At 34.2% G+C, this 19,041-nt stretch overlaps 1 protein-coding gene across 1 annotated transcript in view; it reads right to left on the reverse strand.

Moving 5' to 3' along the window:
* The window catches only part of ARID2 (AT-rich interaction domain 2), a 107,664-nt gene that overhangs the window by 30,104 nt on the left and 58,519 nt on the right, over window positions 1–19,041 (reverse strand). Inside the window, exons 4-11 of the mRNA XM_052788983.1 lie at window positions 15,226–15,359; window positions 14,127–14,345; window positions 11,301–11,368; window positions 2,367–2,433; window positions 2,032–2,282; window positions 1,320–1,416; window positions 1,030–1,239; window positions 464–631 (exon numbers count right to left, since the gene is read on the reverse strand). Of these exons, the coding sequence (XP_052644943.1) occupies window positions 464–631; window positions 1,030–1,239; window positions 1,320–1,416; window positions 2,032–2,282; window positions 2,367–2,433; window positions 11,301–11,368; window positions 14,127–14,345; window positions 15,226–15,359 (1,214 nt within the window). The remainder of the gene's footprint in view (window positions 1–463; window positions 632–1,029; window positions 1,240–1,319; window positions 1,417–2,031; window positions 2,283–2,366; window positions 2,434–11,300; window positions 11,369–14,126; window positions 14,346–15,225; window positions 15,360–19,041) is intronic.

Below are 19,041 nucleotides of genomic sequence, written 5' to 3' on the forward strand. Positions count from 1 at the left end.
TTTGGTTCACATCATAATAAGCTGTTTAGCAGCTTCAATAGAGGCATGATTCTGTGTGTCTATCATCTCTGCAATTCTATCAAATACTGTATGTTACTGCCCAATAATATTCTGTGTAAAACACAATATAAAATGGACCTCTAATTGTCTGCAAATTGTGGGAACAATCTAGAATGGATACTTTTTCTTTCCACTGAACAAGTTAAAATAAGGAGTGTACGTAACACTCAGTAAATTTTTGGATTAGCAACTGAAAAATATTCTTTTAAAGCTTGTTTCACAACGGTTTTGGCTAACAACTTTTTATTTGCTTTGTGAACAAGTGTCTGAAAAAGATACCATATGTTATGCATAATGCTATACTTATTTATGTAAATTAATCAGAAACCTACAGAAGACAAAAATCACACATGCCATACAGGAAATTTTGTAGAAGAGTGTGTTCTCTTGCAGTGATACGAACCTGGGACACCTGTTGCATGGGCCTGTGAAGAACCGTGATCCATTACTTGTGGTCTGACATCAGGTACTCCTTGCTGGCTAATGCACTGATGTTCAATGAGTTTTACAGCAGTAAGTGCATCGGGTCCAAACATCTGGATGTCCATAGAAACCAGACATACTAATGTATCTAAAGTATTGAATGTAAAACCAACAACGACATTAGGACAAGACAAATGAACGCTGCTGGGACATATTGATTTGCTTTAAAATTGCCACGTGTTGAAACAAAACAAACCTCTGCATGCTTCTGCAGAATTTTTTTATTCCCTCCCCGCCACTTCATGGCATTTAAAAAAAAAAAACAAGAAAAACCCCAAACACTTCAAAAGTTTTAGCTTCCCGAGTTATTAGCATCATCAATTTCTTGAGGACATAAAGAATATATTTTAGTAAAAACTTCCTATTCTAATATCCATCCCTAAGCTGCATACACACACAAGGAAGCCATGTTTTTAACCACTGAACATGATATATTCTTAAGTCTTTTTTCCTACATAAGAGTAACAGATTTTGCTTCTCCCTTACCTATGCTCTTCTCCACTTTAGCAATCTTTGAGCAAGCCACTTCTCCCATTTCTGTGAGCATGTATAGCACCTCAAGTGCTGAGATTACAAGCAGCACATCTGGTAGCGTGAGATGACATATGATCTCTTTATAGGATTCTTGATCCACATATTCACAAATTAAGACACCATTATCTTCAGCCTTACAGAGATTTGCCAAGATTTCCATGCCTAAAGAACAAATACAAAATAGTTTTAAACAGCAATAATTACAATTCTAATACAACAACAAGAATAGCTAGAGATCTTACCTCTCATTTTTAAAAATCTATCCCTTGACATGAGGCATTTTGTAACAGTGTGAAACATTAGATGAGTAGTTTTGAAATCAACAGGATCCAAAAGAAGCTGATGAGAAAGAAAAAACACCATATGACTAACACTATCCATATAGTGCTAATGGCTCAAATCCTTAAAATTGCATATTAAAATATAAGATTTAAAAGTGTTTAAATGCAGCACATATAAATGACGTTTGTGTTCACAAAACCAGAACCCTGTGAGCTTTTTACTGTAGCCCCTTTTATTTTGAGCCCCTTCCTCCCTCTCTGCTCTGAAGTAGCAGTCTAATTTACACTAAGCCCTCTACCACCCCCTTTCTCAAATGTACTATTTTGACATTATGACTAAAGTGAAGAAGCTAGCGTACCGTCTGCAGAATTTTCCTAAATACCTTTCTTCTCACTGAGAAACTAAACTGAAAATTATGCACTACAAACATCTTGTATCTCCCTATACAATCAGTCTTCTTCATGTGATTCTATGTTAGCAAACTGACACGTACAGTCTGTATGTTTGTTTTGGCTCTGAATACTTGTTTTCAAATTGCTATTTACAAATTCAAAGAATAATTTATTTCCTGCTTCATCCAATGATCAAGGAAAAAAGTAATTCATTTAATTAACACTAAAGTAATGCTTTTATCAAATTATATTTTAATTGTTCCGTTTTGAAGCACATTACCTCTGCTGCAATATTTCCCAGCGTGTCAAGCCCCAACTGCCGTAGAGAAATAAAGTGACTATGAGCAGAGAGTAGCAGGAACCGAAGACAAGTACGATTAGCTGCCAAAAGTTTAACATTTCCCTCTTCAAAAGAAAGATTACGTAAAATCACTGCGATCTGAAGTACCCGCTGCCCTTCAATATCATTAATGCCCAATTTGCGAGGTGGATGAAATAAGGATTCCCAGATCCATTCTTCTGATGGAATATCTACAAAGTAAACAAATAAATTTTAGTCCTTCCTTTGCTATATTTACCAACACACATGTATTAAGATTAGTCACGAAGTCTCACCTTGAGATTTGCTTCTGTCAGAAATTAGATCACGAACTTCAATATCTTCAACAATATCCTTCCAAAACTGAAGAAAGAATTAAAAATAGACTTAATTTCTAGGGGATTATATTTACTTAAATTTTTTTTTTATTTCCATTACATTAAAATATTGAAAAAATATTAAAATAATTGTTCTTTTAAAATTTCCTAGTACCTTGATTCATCTAATAGTAACAACATTTGTCACTCATGGGATGATATGCAAGATGCTCAGTACTTTACATTACGAAAACTCTTCCCTTCAAGCACCAGAAGTACACATTCATGATCAGCCAACACTACCACAGAAGTACTCTGCTGAAGCACATACTGAAATTATATGGACAGTTTTCCACAAACAATTAGAAATACAGCAATTATAAGTGGGAAAAAAAGTACAGTTCATCCTCCTTCACCTTCTACAAACAGTGAACTCCTAAAGCAGAAGATGTTGACTCCCCTCAGTTTCAGTAGATCTTGGACTCTGCTATTAGTGCAACAGTCAGACTTCTACCTGGAAAGACTTTTTAAAGCTTCTGCTATGTTTTCCACATCATCATAAAACAATTAAAAGAGAGAAGCAACAACCACCACCACTGAAAACCTTTATAAATATAAGCAAAACAGAATGCTTCAGCAGACTGGAATTCAAATTACTTTGCAAATACACGGCCTGATCTGTAAATGGTTGTTACGTTGCTAGTCCTGTTGAAATTCAAGAATTAATCAAGGGATTAAAGTTTGCAAGCTAATAAAAATACACATTGTGATGTATATTCATTTAAAAATATAATGATATATACATTCTAATGTGTGTATTATAACAAAAAACCAAACATTCCTTTGACTAATAAAAATTTATACATTCCTTTGACTCACTAATGAAGTACAGCTCCTCTTTTGGCTATGATCACAGAATAAAACCACAAATAAATCTGGATAAAAAGGGAAAGATGGGAAGTACAACCAGCTGAACAGCAGGAGAAATTTGGCTATGCAAATGTAATTACTAAATTACAGCATTCATACCAAGCCTGACACTACTATTTTCTTGAAAAATACAATACTACAGATTTTCTAAATTGGAAAGAAAAGAATTTTATTCTCCACTGCAATGCTGCTAAATGACATCCAAGTGCTGTTTAGTAAAGAGGATTACTTGCACAGAAAGGATTATTACCTCATTTTAGCAAAGACAAGAACAGCCAGATAAAAGTCCAACATCTTACTGTTTGTGACAAACAGATTTTTCTAATTAATACTGAGACTATCATCAACAGCCACAGAAGACAAGGTATGCAGGTGAAATTTGCAGAAAGTACTTCATTTTGAGCCACCTTTACTTTTAGAGAAAGAGACTGTTTAAGGAAGAAGCTTCAGTCATTATTTTAAAAAGCACACAGAAATATATTGTCTGGAAATATACCAGCCAGTACACACTTTCCTTTAGGATGTTTACTTTTGGAAAAGCAATGAACGCAGTAAGCCTTCACATTTCACTGCTACTTAGAAGAAAAACCTCGGAAGCTTTTTAAAGATTAGTTGTTTAATCAGTTAAGGATTTTTAAAAAGTGAATGTTGAACAGAGATACTTAAAGTCTTCAACTTCAACCTGAATCTCTTTGGAAGAGGCTGGAGTCAATCACAATACAGTGCTAAAACTGCTGCCACACGTTAAAACAGCATCATCACATTTTGCTAGCTGAACTTCCAATAATCCACTTTTCACCGCTTAAGTCTATAGTCCAAAATGAAACATTTAAAAACCTCTGGCAATATAAAGTCATAAAGGAGCAAATTTTTCTGTCTGGAAGGCAAATCATCCTGGATGTGTTCTCAAAGGGATGGAAAATTAGGATTTAAGTTTTTTTCAGATTAAGACACTACAGACACTGCTAAGGATAAAGCCTCCAAGTGCTATGGATAAAGATGAAGACAGGAATACATTGTTGGAAAACTGTACGTGTCACCTAAAACTCACAGAATAAACAGATCCACGCTAGTTGCTTGAACAACTGAGAAAGTCTCCCCTTCCTAAAGAAGCAGTCTGTCAAACAGTGCTAGTTGTCGAGTCAGGCAAGATTATCTTTTTCAGAAAAGAACAGAACATGGCTCCTGTCTGTAAGTTAAAACGAGATACACACCACGGCACCAAATAAAGTTTAGTTACACATAACTGTTATTCTTCAAATTGTTTCATTATACAGTCATGCTGTGAGCGTAAGATGCTAACCACTTCAACTAGAGAATTTTTGCCTCAGGATTACCTAGAACATATGCACAAGCCCTGTTACCTACGTGAAGCACACCAGAACAATGTGTGTCCCCCACAGCCTCAGTTCCTCTGAGTCCTAGAGATCTGGAAAGGCTCTTAAAGCTCTAAGGAAGAGAATCTGCAGGATAGGACATGAATATGCAGACAATACAACTTCAAAAAGAACAATTTAAAAAAAATAAGTTTTTTTTCTCTCTTGAGTGTTTACTTCTACATACAGAAGCTGTGTGGGTGATAATGCTCACCAAGAACACTGCTTTACCTGCAGAAGTGTCCCAGAGTCTGTTGCTTGCTCAAAACTGTAGGTTTGCATTCCTAAAGCCAGCATCTGTCATGGGTGTTTAGCAACTGTGAAATGCCTACTACAGTAGCAAACCAGGCTTCCTGTGAGTGCTTTGCAGATTTTAAGATTTCAAACATTCTGCAAAAGCTTCAGCGATATCACCAAGGAACTCCAAAATATTATCCAAAAGATAGTATCACCAAAAACCTCAGAAATATTATCTTACATCCTCCATTCAACAAGCCAGTAACCTGAACAGCTTATCAGTAACGTGTTCAGAAATACAAGCAGCTAAGACACAAACTACTATATGTGGCATTTAATGTACCTGTTTTAGAGATAGGCTAACTACAGAGGGGTCAGGATTTCACAGGACTTTAGCTGTTGGCAAGCATGTTGCAACAATGAAGGTACAGATGGAAGCCTGATAATGCATGTATCACTATCCTGAGCTCCAAAACACCCGAAAGCTTTACCATAGATAGCCAAGGTGAGTTCCTAGCCAAGGAAATAGGCATCTGTCTCTAATTATTTAGAAGGCAGGACAACTTTCCATTTGATTCCAACAAGCTATCTTCTAGCAGGCACCATTACATAGGAGAGTTGACTATCTCCCTCAGATAAGTTGCTATTCTGTTCAGGGAATGACAAACAGCTTGAAGCAATACTCCTGTGCACTGCATGTACAGTCATGTAAGGAATTTTAAAAGTGCAGTCAGCCTGGCCTATGGCAATCACAAAGTCTCAATCAAATTATCAGGCATAAAATCAAGTTGTCCAAACATTAAAAAAAATGCGTGTTTTTTTGAGAGATGCTATGGCAAACAGATTTCAGCTGACCCCCATATAATAATAATGCAGAGTCAATAGTGAATACAAATTCTGCATCTTTCACTCAGAGGACTTCAAGAAACCCAAAGCAGATCTCAGGACACTAAAGTCCTCTTCAGAAAGAAAGAAAGAAAAAGGAGAAAAAAAAAAAAAAAAAAAAAGTCCTTGATAAGACTTTCAAGGAAGGTAAATTGTACTTTCCATTCTTTAACTTGAATGATTAAGCTTGTTAATTACAAAATCCCTTACAACTTAGTAGGGAAAAACCACCAATAAAAGAAGAATCGCACTTTGTTCTGAAAGTTATCCTCTGTGATTCTGGTGAAATACAGATGCTTTTATGTCTTAGACAAATCTTCACACTGGAATCGTGTCCTGCCAGTAAATGATCAAAAAAACCACCCAGTTGCTCTTCCACAGCACTAGGATTACCTAAAATGATCTCCATCTTGTACTTCTGACTAAAGGCGTTCAGACTTCTTAAGTTCGGAATGAATCTGCAGCCTCTATTCCTTTTCTTTACAAGGGAAGAGTTGGTCTGAAGCACCTCCTTTTTTGCATTTAAGCAGACCAGTTTGATTGCTCTCAGCCCACTCAACATTTGTTTCCTGCCTAAGTAGGAAAGATCCCCGAAAAGGATGGGCGTGGGCAGAGAATGATGAGGTGGAAAATAGAATTAAATAACCTATATACAATGTTTGCAACCTATCTGTTACAAGACAACAAAGGGCGAAACATGACAAAATGTTTGTTTGCCCAAAGGAAAGGCAAAAGTGGAAAAAGATGAGTTAAGTCAAGCTTTCTGGGCATTCCTTTGAAAAATATACTTTTATCACAGAGGCAAGAAAAAAAATCAATTTAGCATCACAAGCAGTTTATTCCCTGCTTTAAACTATGAACAGCTGCAATCTGATACTACATATCAACAGAAATTAACAAAAAACAATGAAAAAGTGAAGCTCTTTATCAATAGTTATTCCTATATACATATTTTAGATCATGGTAACACACTGGTAATAGGAATATAAAGCTAAAACTTGGAAACAAACAAACAATGTTTGACTACATGACATGCAGATGCTAAGAGATAACGGACAAAGGTAAAGAACTTGATTCACATGCACAATATGATTACTGTCAGTAGCCAAGTTCCTTTGGAAAAAGATGCACAGGATTATACAGAATTCTCTGGAAATCAGATTAACCAAATTACTGTCCATAAAAACAATGGACATTTGAGTCCACAAATCATATAATGTAACAATGATTATAACTACTTATTGTCCAAGAAAAATATGACAGCAACTGGAGTCAAGTTAGCTTGACAGATCACTGTGATAGACAAGAAAGGTGACATTTGAAAAGTATTTCAGGCATTTAAATGCATAAGGATCTCTCTCTACACACTATCTGAGAAAAATTAAAAAAATAAATGCACAGTAAAGAAAATTATTATTAAACTTAGACAAAGAAAAAAAGAGTTGGGAAACAAAATAAGAATTTCACACACAAAAAAGGAAACCAGACCAATAAAGCGTTATGCAAAGCAATAAAGAAAGCACAAAAACTGCGTAAGCATGGATTTTGGAACTCTACAGCTAGAGGAGGCCTTAAGAAGTCCAAGAACATGAAATCCAAATGCTTAAATTTAAGTAAACAGAAATGAATGGTGCATGAAGAAATATAATGCAATCATTCATATACTGTATCAGATAGTGGGTAGCTGCTGGAGACAGGAAACAAATACCTGGAAAAACACTTAAATCTATCTGTTTATAAGCATGCTATATAAACAAGTCACTCTTGAAAGACAAAACTATACTCACAAGTGAACCTTGTTAACATGAGGAAATTCAAAGCGAAATGAAACAGTTAAAAATGGGAAAGCTTCCAGAGTAGATGAGAAAATATCTGAGCAGGATGTCATCAGAGCTTGGGGATGGGAATGACAAAACAAAACAAGAAGAGATATAAGATGACTGGCTAAATGCCAGTTGTTCCAATCCTTAAGTAAGGACACGCAGTCGTTCCAACCAACTAGAGATTTAAGCTTATTGAGAGCACCAGGAAAAATCAAGAGGGGAGAAAGCAACAAATTAACATAGCTATAAGGGATAACAGCAGGTTCAACTAAAACGATATTCAGATTCTGACAATTAATGGAACAGATTCACTGACAAGTAAATACATTTGATTCAGTTTAGAGGGAAGCACTGTAGAAAGTGAGAAAATACGCAGCGCTGCAGATAAGATAATGGAAATTACAAATTCTCCAGTTTTTTATAATGCAGTAAGAATTGGGGGGGAAGGGACAAAATTTTTAAAAAGGTAATTGATTCCCTCAGAGTTTAGTATCAAGAAAACGCATTGGTATTCATCATCACCTTCAACTGGAACAGTAGTGATGCTGGAGGACACAACTAAACAGGCAAGCTCCTTTGCTCATGAGTATGATGTTACCAAACTAGTAGACTGTTCTGAAAAAATCACAATACTGCATACGTAAAGTAGAATGATTTTAAGTAAAAATTAGAGAACAACAGAATATAAAATCAAAGTATTGGTGCTGAAACAATTGACAATTCTTTATGATAAACTAATACAGAACTCAAGAGCTGACTGAATATCAACCAACCAACAGTTACTGTGTACATATTTAAGGATGGGAGAAATACTAACGGTGACGCTGTACCACTCCTAGTGTGCTAATGTATAGTAGAATGAAGAGAAAAAATAACGAAGAAAAAAATATAGTCATTTTTGTTTACTGAAAACTAATTTAAAAATACTAATATTAAGAGACTAAAAATTAAACCAAGCTCATTTTAAGCAAACATTAAAAACTTCCACAAAACATTTTAGTATACATACATAATTCTAAAGTTACCCCCAACATCTGTATAAAGACACTGAAATACAGAAACTAAATGGCTCTATAAAAAGCAAAGTTCCAAGTTTATGTTCATATATTTCAAGAAGCAGAAGGAAGAGCTTGGAAAAAAGTTAATAAGAGTAGCTATATAGATGAAATGTCAAATATTCTGAACATATCTCATAGATCATTTATATTTGTTTCAGTGCATTTGAAAACCTATTTTCAGCTAACAAAGACTAGGAGTTCAATTTTTTTTTTTTTTTTTTGCATAAAACTGACATACCAACATTGAAACTGACATTCAATTGCCAAGAATCCAAGTTTACCATTTCTCTATGAATCTGGAATTTAACCCTGAAAATCATTTTCAGAACAGCTTCAAGATTTCTAGTATTTCTTAGCTCTCCCCCTGCCCCCTCCAACCCCAAACCTCCAACTACAGTCCGAGGGTAACAGCGCAAAATCCACTACGGTCTGAGGATAACATTTACAAACTCAACAAAATTTCTATCAATTCAATTCCTGTTAGTTTAGAATTCACGTGTTTAAGAAACTGCTTTCCCCACCATACTTTCTATGAATCTCTAACATTCGTGTGTTCATGCCATCACTATGCTTTAATTCATAATTCTGCATTTTTCCTCTCCCACTTAAAAACTCTTTTCCATTTTCATCTTTACACAAATTTCTAATCTTTTGCCATTATAGTAGAGAAACTGGAATGATAACCTTACAAAATTAAGACACAAACAACTGGCAGCAAAATGAAAAAAACCCAAATAAAGAAGAATTTTTAAAAAGATAATGTGAACAGTGAAAGGAGGTACACATGTTCAATAGCCATACAATTAATCTTAAAGATGTAAAAGCAAATTTAAAAAAACAGATACACAGTCTCTACCCTGCTAACCATCTCTCTCTCTCTCCTATGTCATGAAGTCCCATAATGCTTCCCCCCATTTCTGTTTTTGACACAGCCACAGCTGCAATACAAAATAAATTATTTCCAGTAGTAGGGTCAAACAAATGCTTGAAGTAAGATGTTCTGAAATATCTGGATTCTTGGCATTAGAGATATTTTTAGATCTGGTGTTAGTTTCTGACATACTTTCATTAGTATTTCACTACAGAGTGGTACGATACATATTGTAATGTTCAAAAATAGATCTTGGAGAGCATCCAAGTTTCTTATTAGTAAACCTTATTGCAGTTACAGTGGTTCTACTTAACACTTTGTTAAAAACATTTATCAGAACCATCTGTCCTTATCTATCACAATTACTTAAGTTTATATAATTAATGAACATATAATAAATTAGAATTCTGTGTAATTTTAAATGTTTACAGATCTAGACATGGCACTTGTTGCTGTTCTAGATCAACAACAGTCTGTGACAGTTTAGGGTGAAGTCAACACAGAAGTGCTAAGTGCTTTAAAAAAAAAAAAAAAACAACAAAAAAAACGCCAACCAAACCAAACCACAACCTACAGTACTTCTGGACATATTTTTCAATGGAAAAAGGAAAACAAAGATTATGAAGCGTAATTTTTCACACTTATTTTCAGCACATTTGAACCACACTTTCAAGTTCATATACTAACAAATATGAGAGCTTACCTTTTTTGTTCTTAATTTTACCTAGGAAATTTTGGTTAGGGAATCTATTCACTGATATTTCAGCAATACTTATCATTTAACTAACACTACTACGGTCCAACTTGTCCCAAAATTGAGTTACATAAAAATAAAACAAAAGAGAAATGGAAAAGACTCCTAACAAATATTTCTCTATAATACTGCTAAACATTTCAGTATATGAGATGATTAAGAAATTGAGCAGAAACCCAGCTATGAGTTCATAAGGAACTCACCAGCTTACCTCTTCGCATTTTTACTTAATAAAAAGCGTAAGTTATCAAAATATATTTTAATTTAGCTTTCTTCTATTTTAGCCACATAAATCATCACCTGAAATGCAATTTAAGGAAATTGTGTATCACAGAAAATATGCTGAAATGTCAAACCTCTCTCAGCTATAATATATTTCATGCTCTCATTCACCTTAAAATGCTCACCTAGAATAAAGAGGAAGCATTTATACGAAGAAACTTTAGTTATATTTTTATCTCATTTCATTACTTGTACAGTAGATCATGCCCTCTAGTGGAAAGATAAAAAAAAAGCCCTGTGCAAAACAGGTGAACTGAAACAAACTTGCAACATTGCTCACTTACTTAGATTTGTCCTATGCTTCTAATGTTATGACTTAATTTTCATAATCCAGAATGTTTCTTTACTGATCATGGTAGTTAAAAAAAAAAAAAAAAAAAGGGTGCATTGTTTTCTCTTGCTAAATATGTTGGCCAGTTTTCCTTTTCCTCACATGTATTAGCTTTCTTACAAAAAGAAACACAGAACCTCTTTATTCATTTGCCTACACCTGTTTTGTCTTAACACATTTCTTCCTGCTTATCCAAACATTTTATGACAACTGTGATTTAGTGTCCTATTACATTTAAATCAAAGGAATAAAGTTGAGAGTAATTCTAAAGACATATGCTAGTATATCTTATAACTTTCTATCTTTTTAAAGGATTTGATACCCACCATATGCAGTTCAAAATTATTGTAATAATTTTTAAATTACCTTAACAAAATCTCTATCAGTTTTCTCCTTCCATTCTTCTCCAAATACAGCAGAAAATGATCCTAAAGCTTTAAGCACAAAAAGCAGAATTTAGTAAAATTTTTTAAATGAACATTTTTGTTTGACTTTTTACTAAACCGTAAACTAAATATTCAACAACACTACAGATTCTTCCAGTGTTTCCTTTTCATTAAAAAAAATCCTGCATAAACCAACTGAAATTTCTATAGTCATTTAATTAACTGCTACTGCAGTTTTACAGTTTAGATTGAGAATAAGTAGTCCATAAAAATTAGACTAGTTTGTGAACCCTTTAAAAAACACATGGGAAACTTTTCCATAGCTCTTTTCCAGAAGACAAGATGACTGCTCAATTTTCAACTTCACATCAACAACTGTTTTCTATGTGCACTGTGTAAGCTGTAAACACTACTTTAGTGATTAAACAAATTCCCACTAATGTTTTCTAAAAAACATAACAGTAGCACTGAGATTTTGACAGCACTCAATTCAAAGTCAATATTTAACCAGGAAGTGTAATGGATGTTCTTGGGTGTTTGGTGGAGCCACTACCACAAACTTTCTAATCATCACTCCTTGAAAGCAGCGAAGACTCAGTCAATCCAACTCAAAGACTGCGTCAGTCCAAAAATAAACTCTACCTTACAGTACTTCTGTAATGAACTAATCATGTTTAAGTTACACTTAAACATTTTGGTTCATTATGTTTTATTGTTTTGAGCAAAATGCTACAAATCTCAATTCCAAGACCATAACAGCTTTCAACTCATAGAATCCAAACCAAGGCTTATGCAGCACTCCAAATTGAAGATACTATATATACCCCCAAACCCCTGGGGCTGCCCCATCACCTGCAATTGTAATTGTCATCACAATCTTTAGGGGGGGCAGGGGGGAAGCTGAAGATGTATTTTTCATGTTACCTAGAAACACTGCATTATAAATACTAACAATGATAAAACCTTAATTATAGACAAGCCAAATCTAAAACCCACATTAAACAGAGTTAATCAGCTATCATTTATTTACACCTGAAATTATTGTGACACTATTTTCATACCACCTGAATTTGCTAATTATAAATTTCATTTAATCACCAAACCTGACAGATTTACATTCATTATTTATAATAAAAAAGCATGAAGTATTTCAAATTGAAGTTTCATGCTTCAAAAATAAGTAAACACACACACCCTTTCTTTCCCCAGTTTGTCCCAATTAGTCCTCCTAATGCCGCTAGGACACTCCCTGGATTTATCCGGAAGATATAATCAGGTAAGATAAAAATGAAATTTTCCGCAGAGAATGAAAAGACCAAGCTCACTACATGCTCGTCATTCCTCTTGGCTTTACCTCAAATATTTTTCAAAATAAGAAGTACTAATTCCACAGACCAGCTATGGAACAAGCTTGCGCTCAGAGTCCAAGTTAAGCACTCAAGAAAATACTCTCTACCTTTGCAACATTCAAAAAAAAAAAAAAAAGAAATAGCAATTCAAAACTTGATTAAATTATTCATAAATGCCTAAGTCCATAGAAGTTCCATCAAAAGAACAGGGGAGTGATGGTAAAATCAAAAATCTAGAAAGCAAGCATCCTGGAATCACGAACATGCAGGACTAAGTTTCCCCTTTAGCTTCCTTTCAAGTATTTTTCTTTGAAAGTTCTTATGACCGGGCTAGATGCAGACACTAAATGACCAAGATCTAACCATACCTGAAGGGCATGGATACAAATCAAAAAGTTAAGAGAAAAGCTGGAGAACACTAATGAAATATTGGGGGGAGAAGCTACAAATCATTATGTAGAAATGCTAATGATTAAAAAACCCCACCAAACAGTATACAATGTCTAAGACTGATTTTTCCCCAGAATTTTAAAGCAGAATATCTGACATACCATACTGTTTGTGCTTACACATGCAAAGTAGATTTATACCCAAACAGATATGATCATCTGTACTAGCAGACTTAAATATACTTAGCTGAAAAAGCTCATTTGAGCAATTTCTTATGGTGGTAATTTCTGAAATTCAGTGTATAAAAAAAATCAGTACATAAAAATCAGTAAATACTTCATCCTCACCACCATGAGACAGGAGCTATGCTGTTATGATTTTAGGATGGTTTGGGTTAACTTATTTTTTTCCCCTCTCCTTGACAGAAAAACAAACAAGAAGTTAACAAGGAACAATTTGCCATGGAGGTCACACTGAACAAGTCAGAAGAATTTATTTCACATACTGAAGTATTTTGGTGGAAGAGTCTCTCTTAAAATTTATGTGCTAACACATTAAGTAATTCTGAAACTCAGATTAAGATTTTTATCCCTTGAGTTTTGTATTCTGAATTTCACTACAGTTGAATGTGTAGTGAAGTATCAGGATAAAAATCTTAGTGGGTCACTGTTTTCAGACTGCCCTTTTTTAATTTTTAAATTTGTGACTGCTACTAGAAAAGAATTATGAAAACTCAGCATGGTCCTATGAATTCAGAAGAAAGCAGTAATACACTACAAGCAGATGGAGATTCAATGCTGTAAATTTGAGCATCTTGAACAATTTATCACTGAAAAACTAATTCTTACATTTTACTAAACTGTTAAACAACACTGTTTTAAATTACCTAACTTACAAGGCATTTGTGATGTCCACAGTTAGTTTTTATCAGACAAGGTAAAAAGAAAAACTAGATATAAGTATATTACAGTGCAATAAATTATAAACATTTTCATTATCAACAGTTGTGAAAGATGCTACAATAGCTATTGACTCTTTCTGTTGCAAAAATGTTGTTATATACTTACTGTCATCAAACACCCCAGCATTTGCAAGCAGTAAAGTGATGATTTTAGGGTCCTTTTCAAGCTGCATAACATGTTTGCTTTCATTTGAAAGAAGAGTACATACATTAATTGCAAAGTCCACTTCATTTGGGAGTCCAGATAACAGTGAAAGCACCAATTTATTATAGTCATTTGGTGAGTTTAAGTCCATAGACAGCCCATAGCTTTGACGAAGGTAATCTAAATAAAAAAAAAATAAAAAAAAAAAACAAAAAACAAAACATAAACCAACGTTTTCACAGCTAAACTACTTAATATTCAGATGATACATTAAGCAATATTATTACGAATGATAACTTTTTTAAAAGTTTAGTAATAAGGTATTTTGGGGTTTAACAAGATTTTACAGTATTCAATTTATTTTTTTCCATTAGTCTTTGGCCAAAATGCTGAACACATTCTACTTAGCTGTGTACCTTTCTAGTTAGATATTAATTCCTTCCTCATCTCCAGAATGCAATACTGCAGTATGTTCTCCCAAACAAAAGCTTTGAAAATGCAAACTTTAATTAAAGCAGTATAGAATTGTAATACAATTTGGAGTCGCTTTCTACACGACGAATTACACATCCATTCCACAGAGTCCACCAGCTTCCGATTTGTTTATTGGTTCAAGATTGATACTTTGTTCTCTAAATTACAATGGTGTTGATTCTGGCTCCTTACGCGTGTGCTTTATTCCTCAGATTTTAAAGCTTAATTAATCGTATACTCAATTCAGGTATTTGGCTCTGTAGAGAAATGACTGATGTGACAGAAACACAATCTGCGAATTTTCAAGGTGTGTTTTTTCAAGATAACTACTTAGCCCTGCTAATTAGAAAGAGAAACATTTGTAAAGAAGAGAAATAGCTTTTCTTATTTAGTTTTGGTTAACAGTGGAAAGGTTTTTGAGTCTATTAAATTAGCAATTTGAGTGACCTACAGATTTGATGGTTTTAATAACACTGTAAACTTATCTACACACTTATTTCTGTACCCTGTCAAAATACACACACACACACACACATATATATGTATATGTATGGAAAAAATAGCACTTTTTTCCTTAAATATTTACCTGACACACTGTGTTGCTGGTAGTTATAGGAAGTTGGAATTGCACCAATAGGAAGTTGTGGCTTTGGATTGCCTGGTTGTACCTCATCATCCTCCTCCCCAAAATGATGGACTTTTTCATACTTTTCTAGATAACTGAAATTTAAAAAAAAAAGGGGGGGGGTTGAATATATGTAGTACAACTAAATCCTTCATCCCCCAAGAACTGAACTGCCAAAGAAAATAAACTGTACAAACATGGAGATTTACTGGATACAATAGTCAAAGTGGTATAAAACATAAATGTGAGTCACACTGACACTAGGCGATACAGAAAATGCAGTTATGTGGAATTATGGATTTAGATATTAAACTTCTTCACATTTCTCAACAACAATCCCTAGCTAAATTGCAATCTGTTGAGCCCTCTTGTGACTAAGTCCATTTTACCAAAATCAGTTTTTGCTTTTGCCATCCAACTCTGCAGGTAGAAGCATCATAAAAATTACTCTATGCAGATTACCAATACACATACTGAGGTCAAGTCCAGAAAAACACTTACTTATTTTTGCCTGACCTAAAGAGAAACTGTATACCAAGCCCTAGCAATTACACAAGAGTAAGAGAATTCAGTGATACCGAGGGCAACAATTCAGGATCAGAAGTTCTGAGCCATGGCTGCAGCTAATGATTATTGGAAATACCTCCGAACCCCTTAAGAAAAAAAAAAAGCTGATATACTGTACACAGAATGGACTGAAAGCACACAAGTTATATATACCAAAAGTAAACAGTCAAACAGCTTGGTAAATTAATTATATCAATTAACAGTTAATTTAGCATTAAAAACCTTAACTTTCAGAACTTTCTGCAGTCCAATATATAAAGTCAGCTTAAAAGGCCCACTGTAGCCTTGACTTCACACTGATATGTAGCTGCAAAACCCTTCATGAAATTATGTCAAGATCACAAAGCTACCTAAATTTACAACTTTCATTGTGCTGAAAACTGACAATTCAAGTCAATTAAATCATAATAAAAACATTGTATAATCGGGAAATCATTTAAAACACTTATCTTACTCTTTGTATATGCTAAAAATATTTAATATATGAGGAAAAAATACAAGCTTTTGGTATAATTTTTGTCAGTAGACACTGAAGTCATTAACTCATGGTGAATCAGAAAGATTCTAAGAAAACAGTATTCTCATTGACCTCTGGGGAATATTTCACATGCATTAAATTAGGAATTTTTTCATGAAATGAGATATCAGTGACATAACCATACCTTTAAAATGTTAGCAAATACTTTTTTTTTTTTAAGAAAATGGTACATTCCAGAAGAAAGGAAAAAATCTCAGAGTTAATAAGGCATATCATGGTGTACTGTATCACATGCAACTATGATTTGTGTCTGACTAACACTTAGGATATTCAAAGTACTATATATGTTATGTAAACCACTGCTATAGTGCCCTCCGTATTACGTAGACTCTTGACTGAATTAAGGAGTCAGCAAAAATCTTCCCTGCACTATCATTTGCGTTTAGGGATTTTAACAGACTAAAGATTACATTTAAATATGGTTGGTTTTTATGTTTAAATGAAAAATCCTCATTTATGCAAATTAGGTTCCAATTTAAAATCTGCAAAAAAGTAAAATCTCATAAAATTGTTTATAACTTTTTAAAACTCATAACTCACTCTCCTACCCACATGTTTTTAAATCTAAATCCTAATTTTTCTCTTCCACTACATTTTCCTTAGCCTTTTATCCTATTTCTTTCCTTTACCTTACATCTTATATCCAAAGATCAAAACCAAATACAATCCATAGTTTCTATATGACAAAAGGTGATTCTCAGCGTATGAGCAAAGACACTACTCTAAGGGGGAAAACTAAAAATAGAATAGTGCACCTCCCTTCTAAAGAATTTTTTTTTTGTTGCATTGAAATGGTCATTTAGAGAGCCTGACCTAAGTATTTATACAACTGTTTTATTCTTTTATTTCCTTCTTGCATTACATCAGGAAGTAATACCATAGCTTTATTCTGCTTTATTATCTGCTTTCAGCTATTCAAGCTTTATTTTTTTTTAAATCATTTCCTTCCAATATCAATGAATTGTTAAGCACTCCATAAATGAACGTTACCTTGCTGAATATAGCAATCACACACACACAGAAAGATAAGATGTGACCATTTCCATTTTCTGTATTACCATTTACTTGAGAACTTCTTAAACATTTTAGGATAACTTAAAAAAAAAAAAAAAACACAAGTACAGGGGTTTTTTTAGGGTGGGTGTGGGTGTGTGTACACACTAGAGAGCATGTTAGAGCTCAGTTCAGAACCATGCTCAAGCTCTGCATGGGAGATTAATATTAAATATAGTAGGGGGTTAAGCAATTTAAAAGACAAATACAGACACTGTGGAATATAACTGATAAAAAGATTTTAAAAAGCATGACGCTGTAGTAACATAGCCAAACATCCAAGTGTACAATTGAAAAATGAATGCCTGGTGAATAATGTACCATGCAGTCTTATGCGTCCCATGACTCCATGCATTCTAAAGCATATCTGTACTGGTTTCTCAAAATAGCCGTGCAGATAGCCTAACACAGCTTAAAAACAAGGTTTACTGGAATACAACACTCATCTCCAATTGTGAAAGCTAGAAATCCATGGGTTTAAATAATCTAGAAAGTATTTTATTCTTCCAGTGGCAGAAGCATTTATTTAAGGCTCACTGTTTTGAACTACGTACACCTATGTACTGACCAGCATCTCTTCCCTATTCTGACCATTCTGAACCCAGAAAATATTGTAGTGACTACAAACTGAAAAAATACCAGTGGCTTATGTATTCTGCCAGGCTAAATTCCCACCTGTACGCATTAGTGACTGGTATTTTAAAAGAAACTTAGTAGTGGCTTCTAAAATACTGAGAAAGAACACAGTTGTACAATATCCTGAACTGTGTGAAAGTCTAGTAGTATGCAGTGCCACAATATTTCCAATTTACCCTGGTGCAAAATGAATCATGGGAACAATTAAAATACTTTCAGTTAAAAACACTACTACTTACTGCAGAAGTCGTCTTCTATCTGCTACCAGCATTTGTTTGTTGTCTTTCAAACAGTTCAGTAAATCACTGAATCTGTCATCATCACTGTCATCGTGGTTTGAATGAGTTTGTACTGTAATTGAGGTGATCAATGTTGAAAAGATGATTTCACAAAACTAGTCTAACTTCTGATATCAAGTGACAAGGAAACCTAAAAATCTAGAACTGATCTTTCCTACACATGCACAAGCATATGCTTTGCTTTGTACTCCTATGAGATCATCAAAAGATGTTGAAATTGAGGAAAAGACACGTTGAGGAAAAGATATGGCCTTTACAAAGTCCTGAATCAGATTAATCAAATCAATTAACCAGATTAATCAAGTAAGTCAAACCTATTTAAACAGAGCCTAAATATATGTGCATTTATGATCAAGACCTAAAGGAGTAGGTCAGAGACAGCTTGACCTTCCCTACTTCTGACCATCCAGCCTCTCACTCTTCAGAGAGCTCATTTAGCAAACGAAGAGGATTCTAGGTTGGCTTTCCACTGATTTTTCAAACTGAATACTGGTCAGATGAATACTAGAGCTGATGCAGGGGAAACAGCAGGTGTACACAGCTGAGGATGGCAAGATGATGATGCACATGTGCTATTTCTACACTGGCAGAAGCTATGCTGCCTTAGCTTGTCTAATGGGACTTCAGCAGTGGTGTGGCTAGATCTACTTTCCTCATATTTGTTGGTCTGAGTCAAAGCTTAAG

Source organism: Harpia harpyja, chromosome 6 (assembly GCF_026419915.1).
Source record: "Harpia harpyja isolate bHarHar1 chromosome 6, bHarHar1 primary haplotype, whole genome shotgun sequence".
Classification (NCBI taxonomy): Eukaryota; Metazoa; Chordata; class Aves; order Accipitriformes; family Accipitridae; genus Harpia; species Harpia harpyja.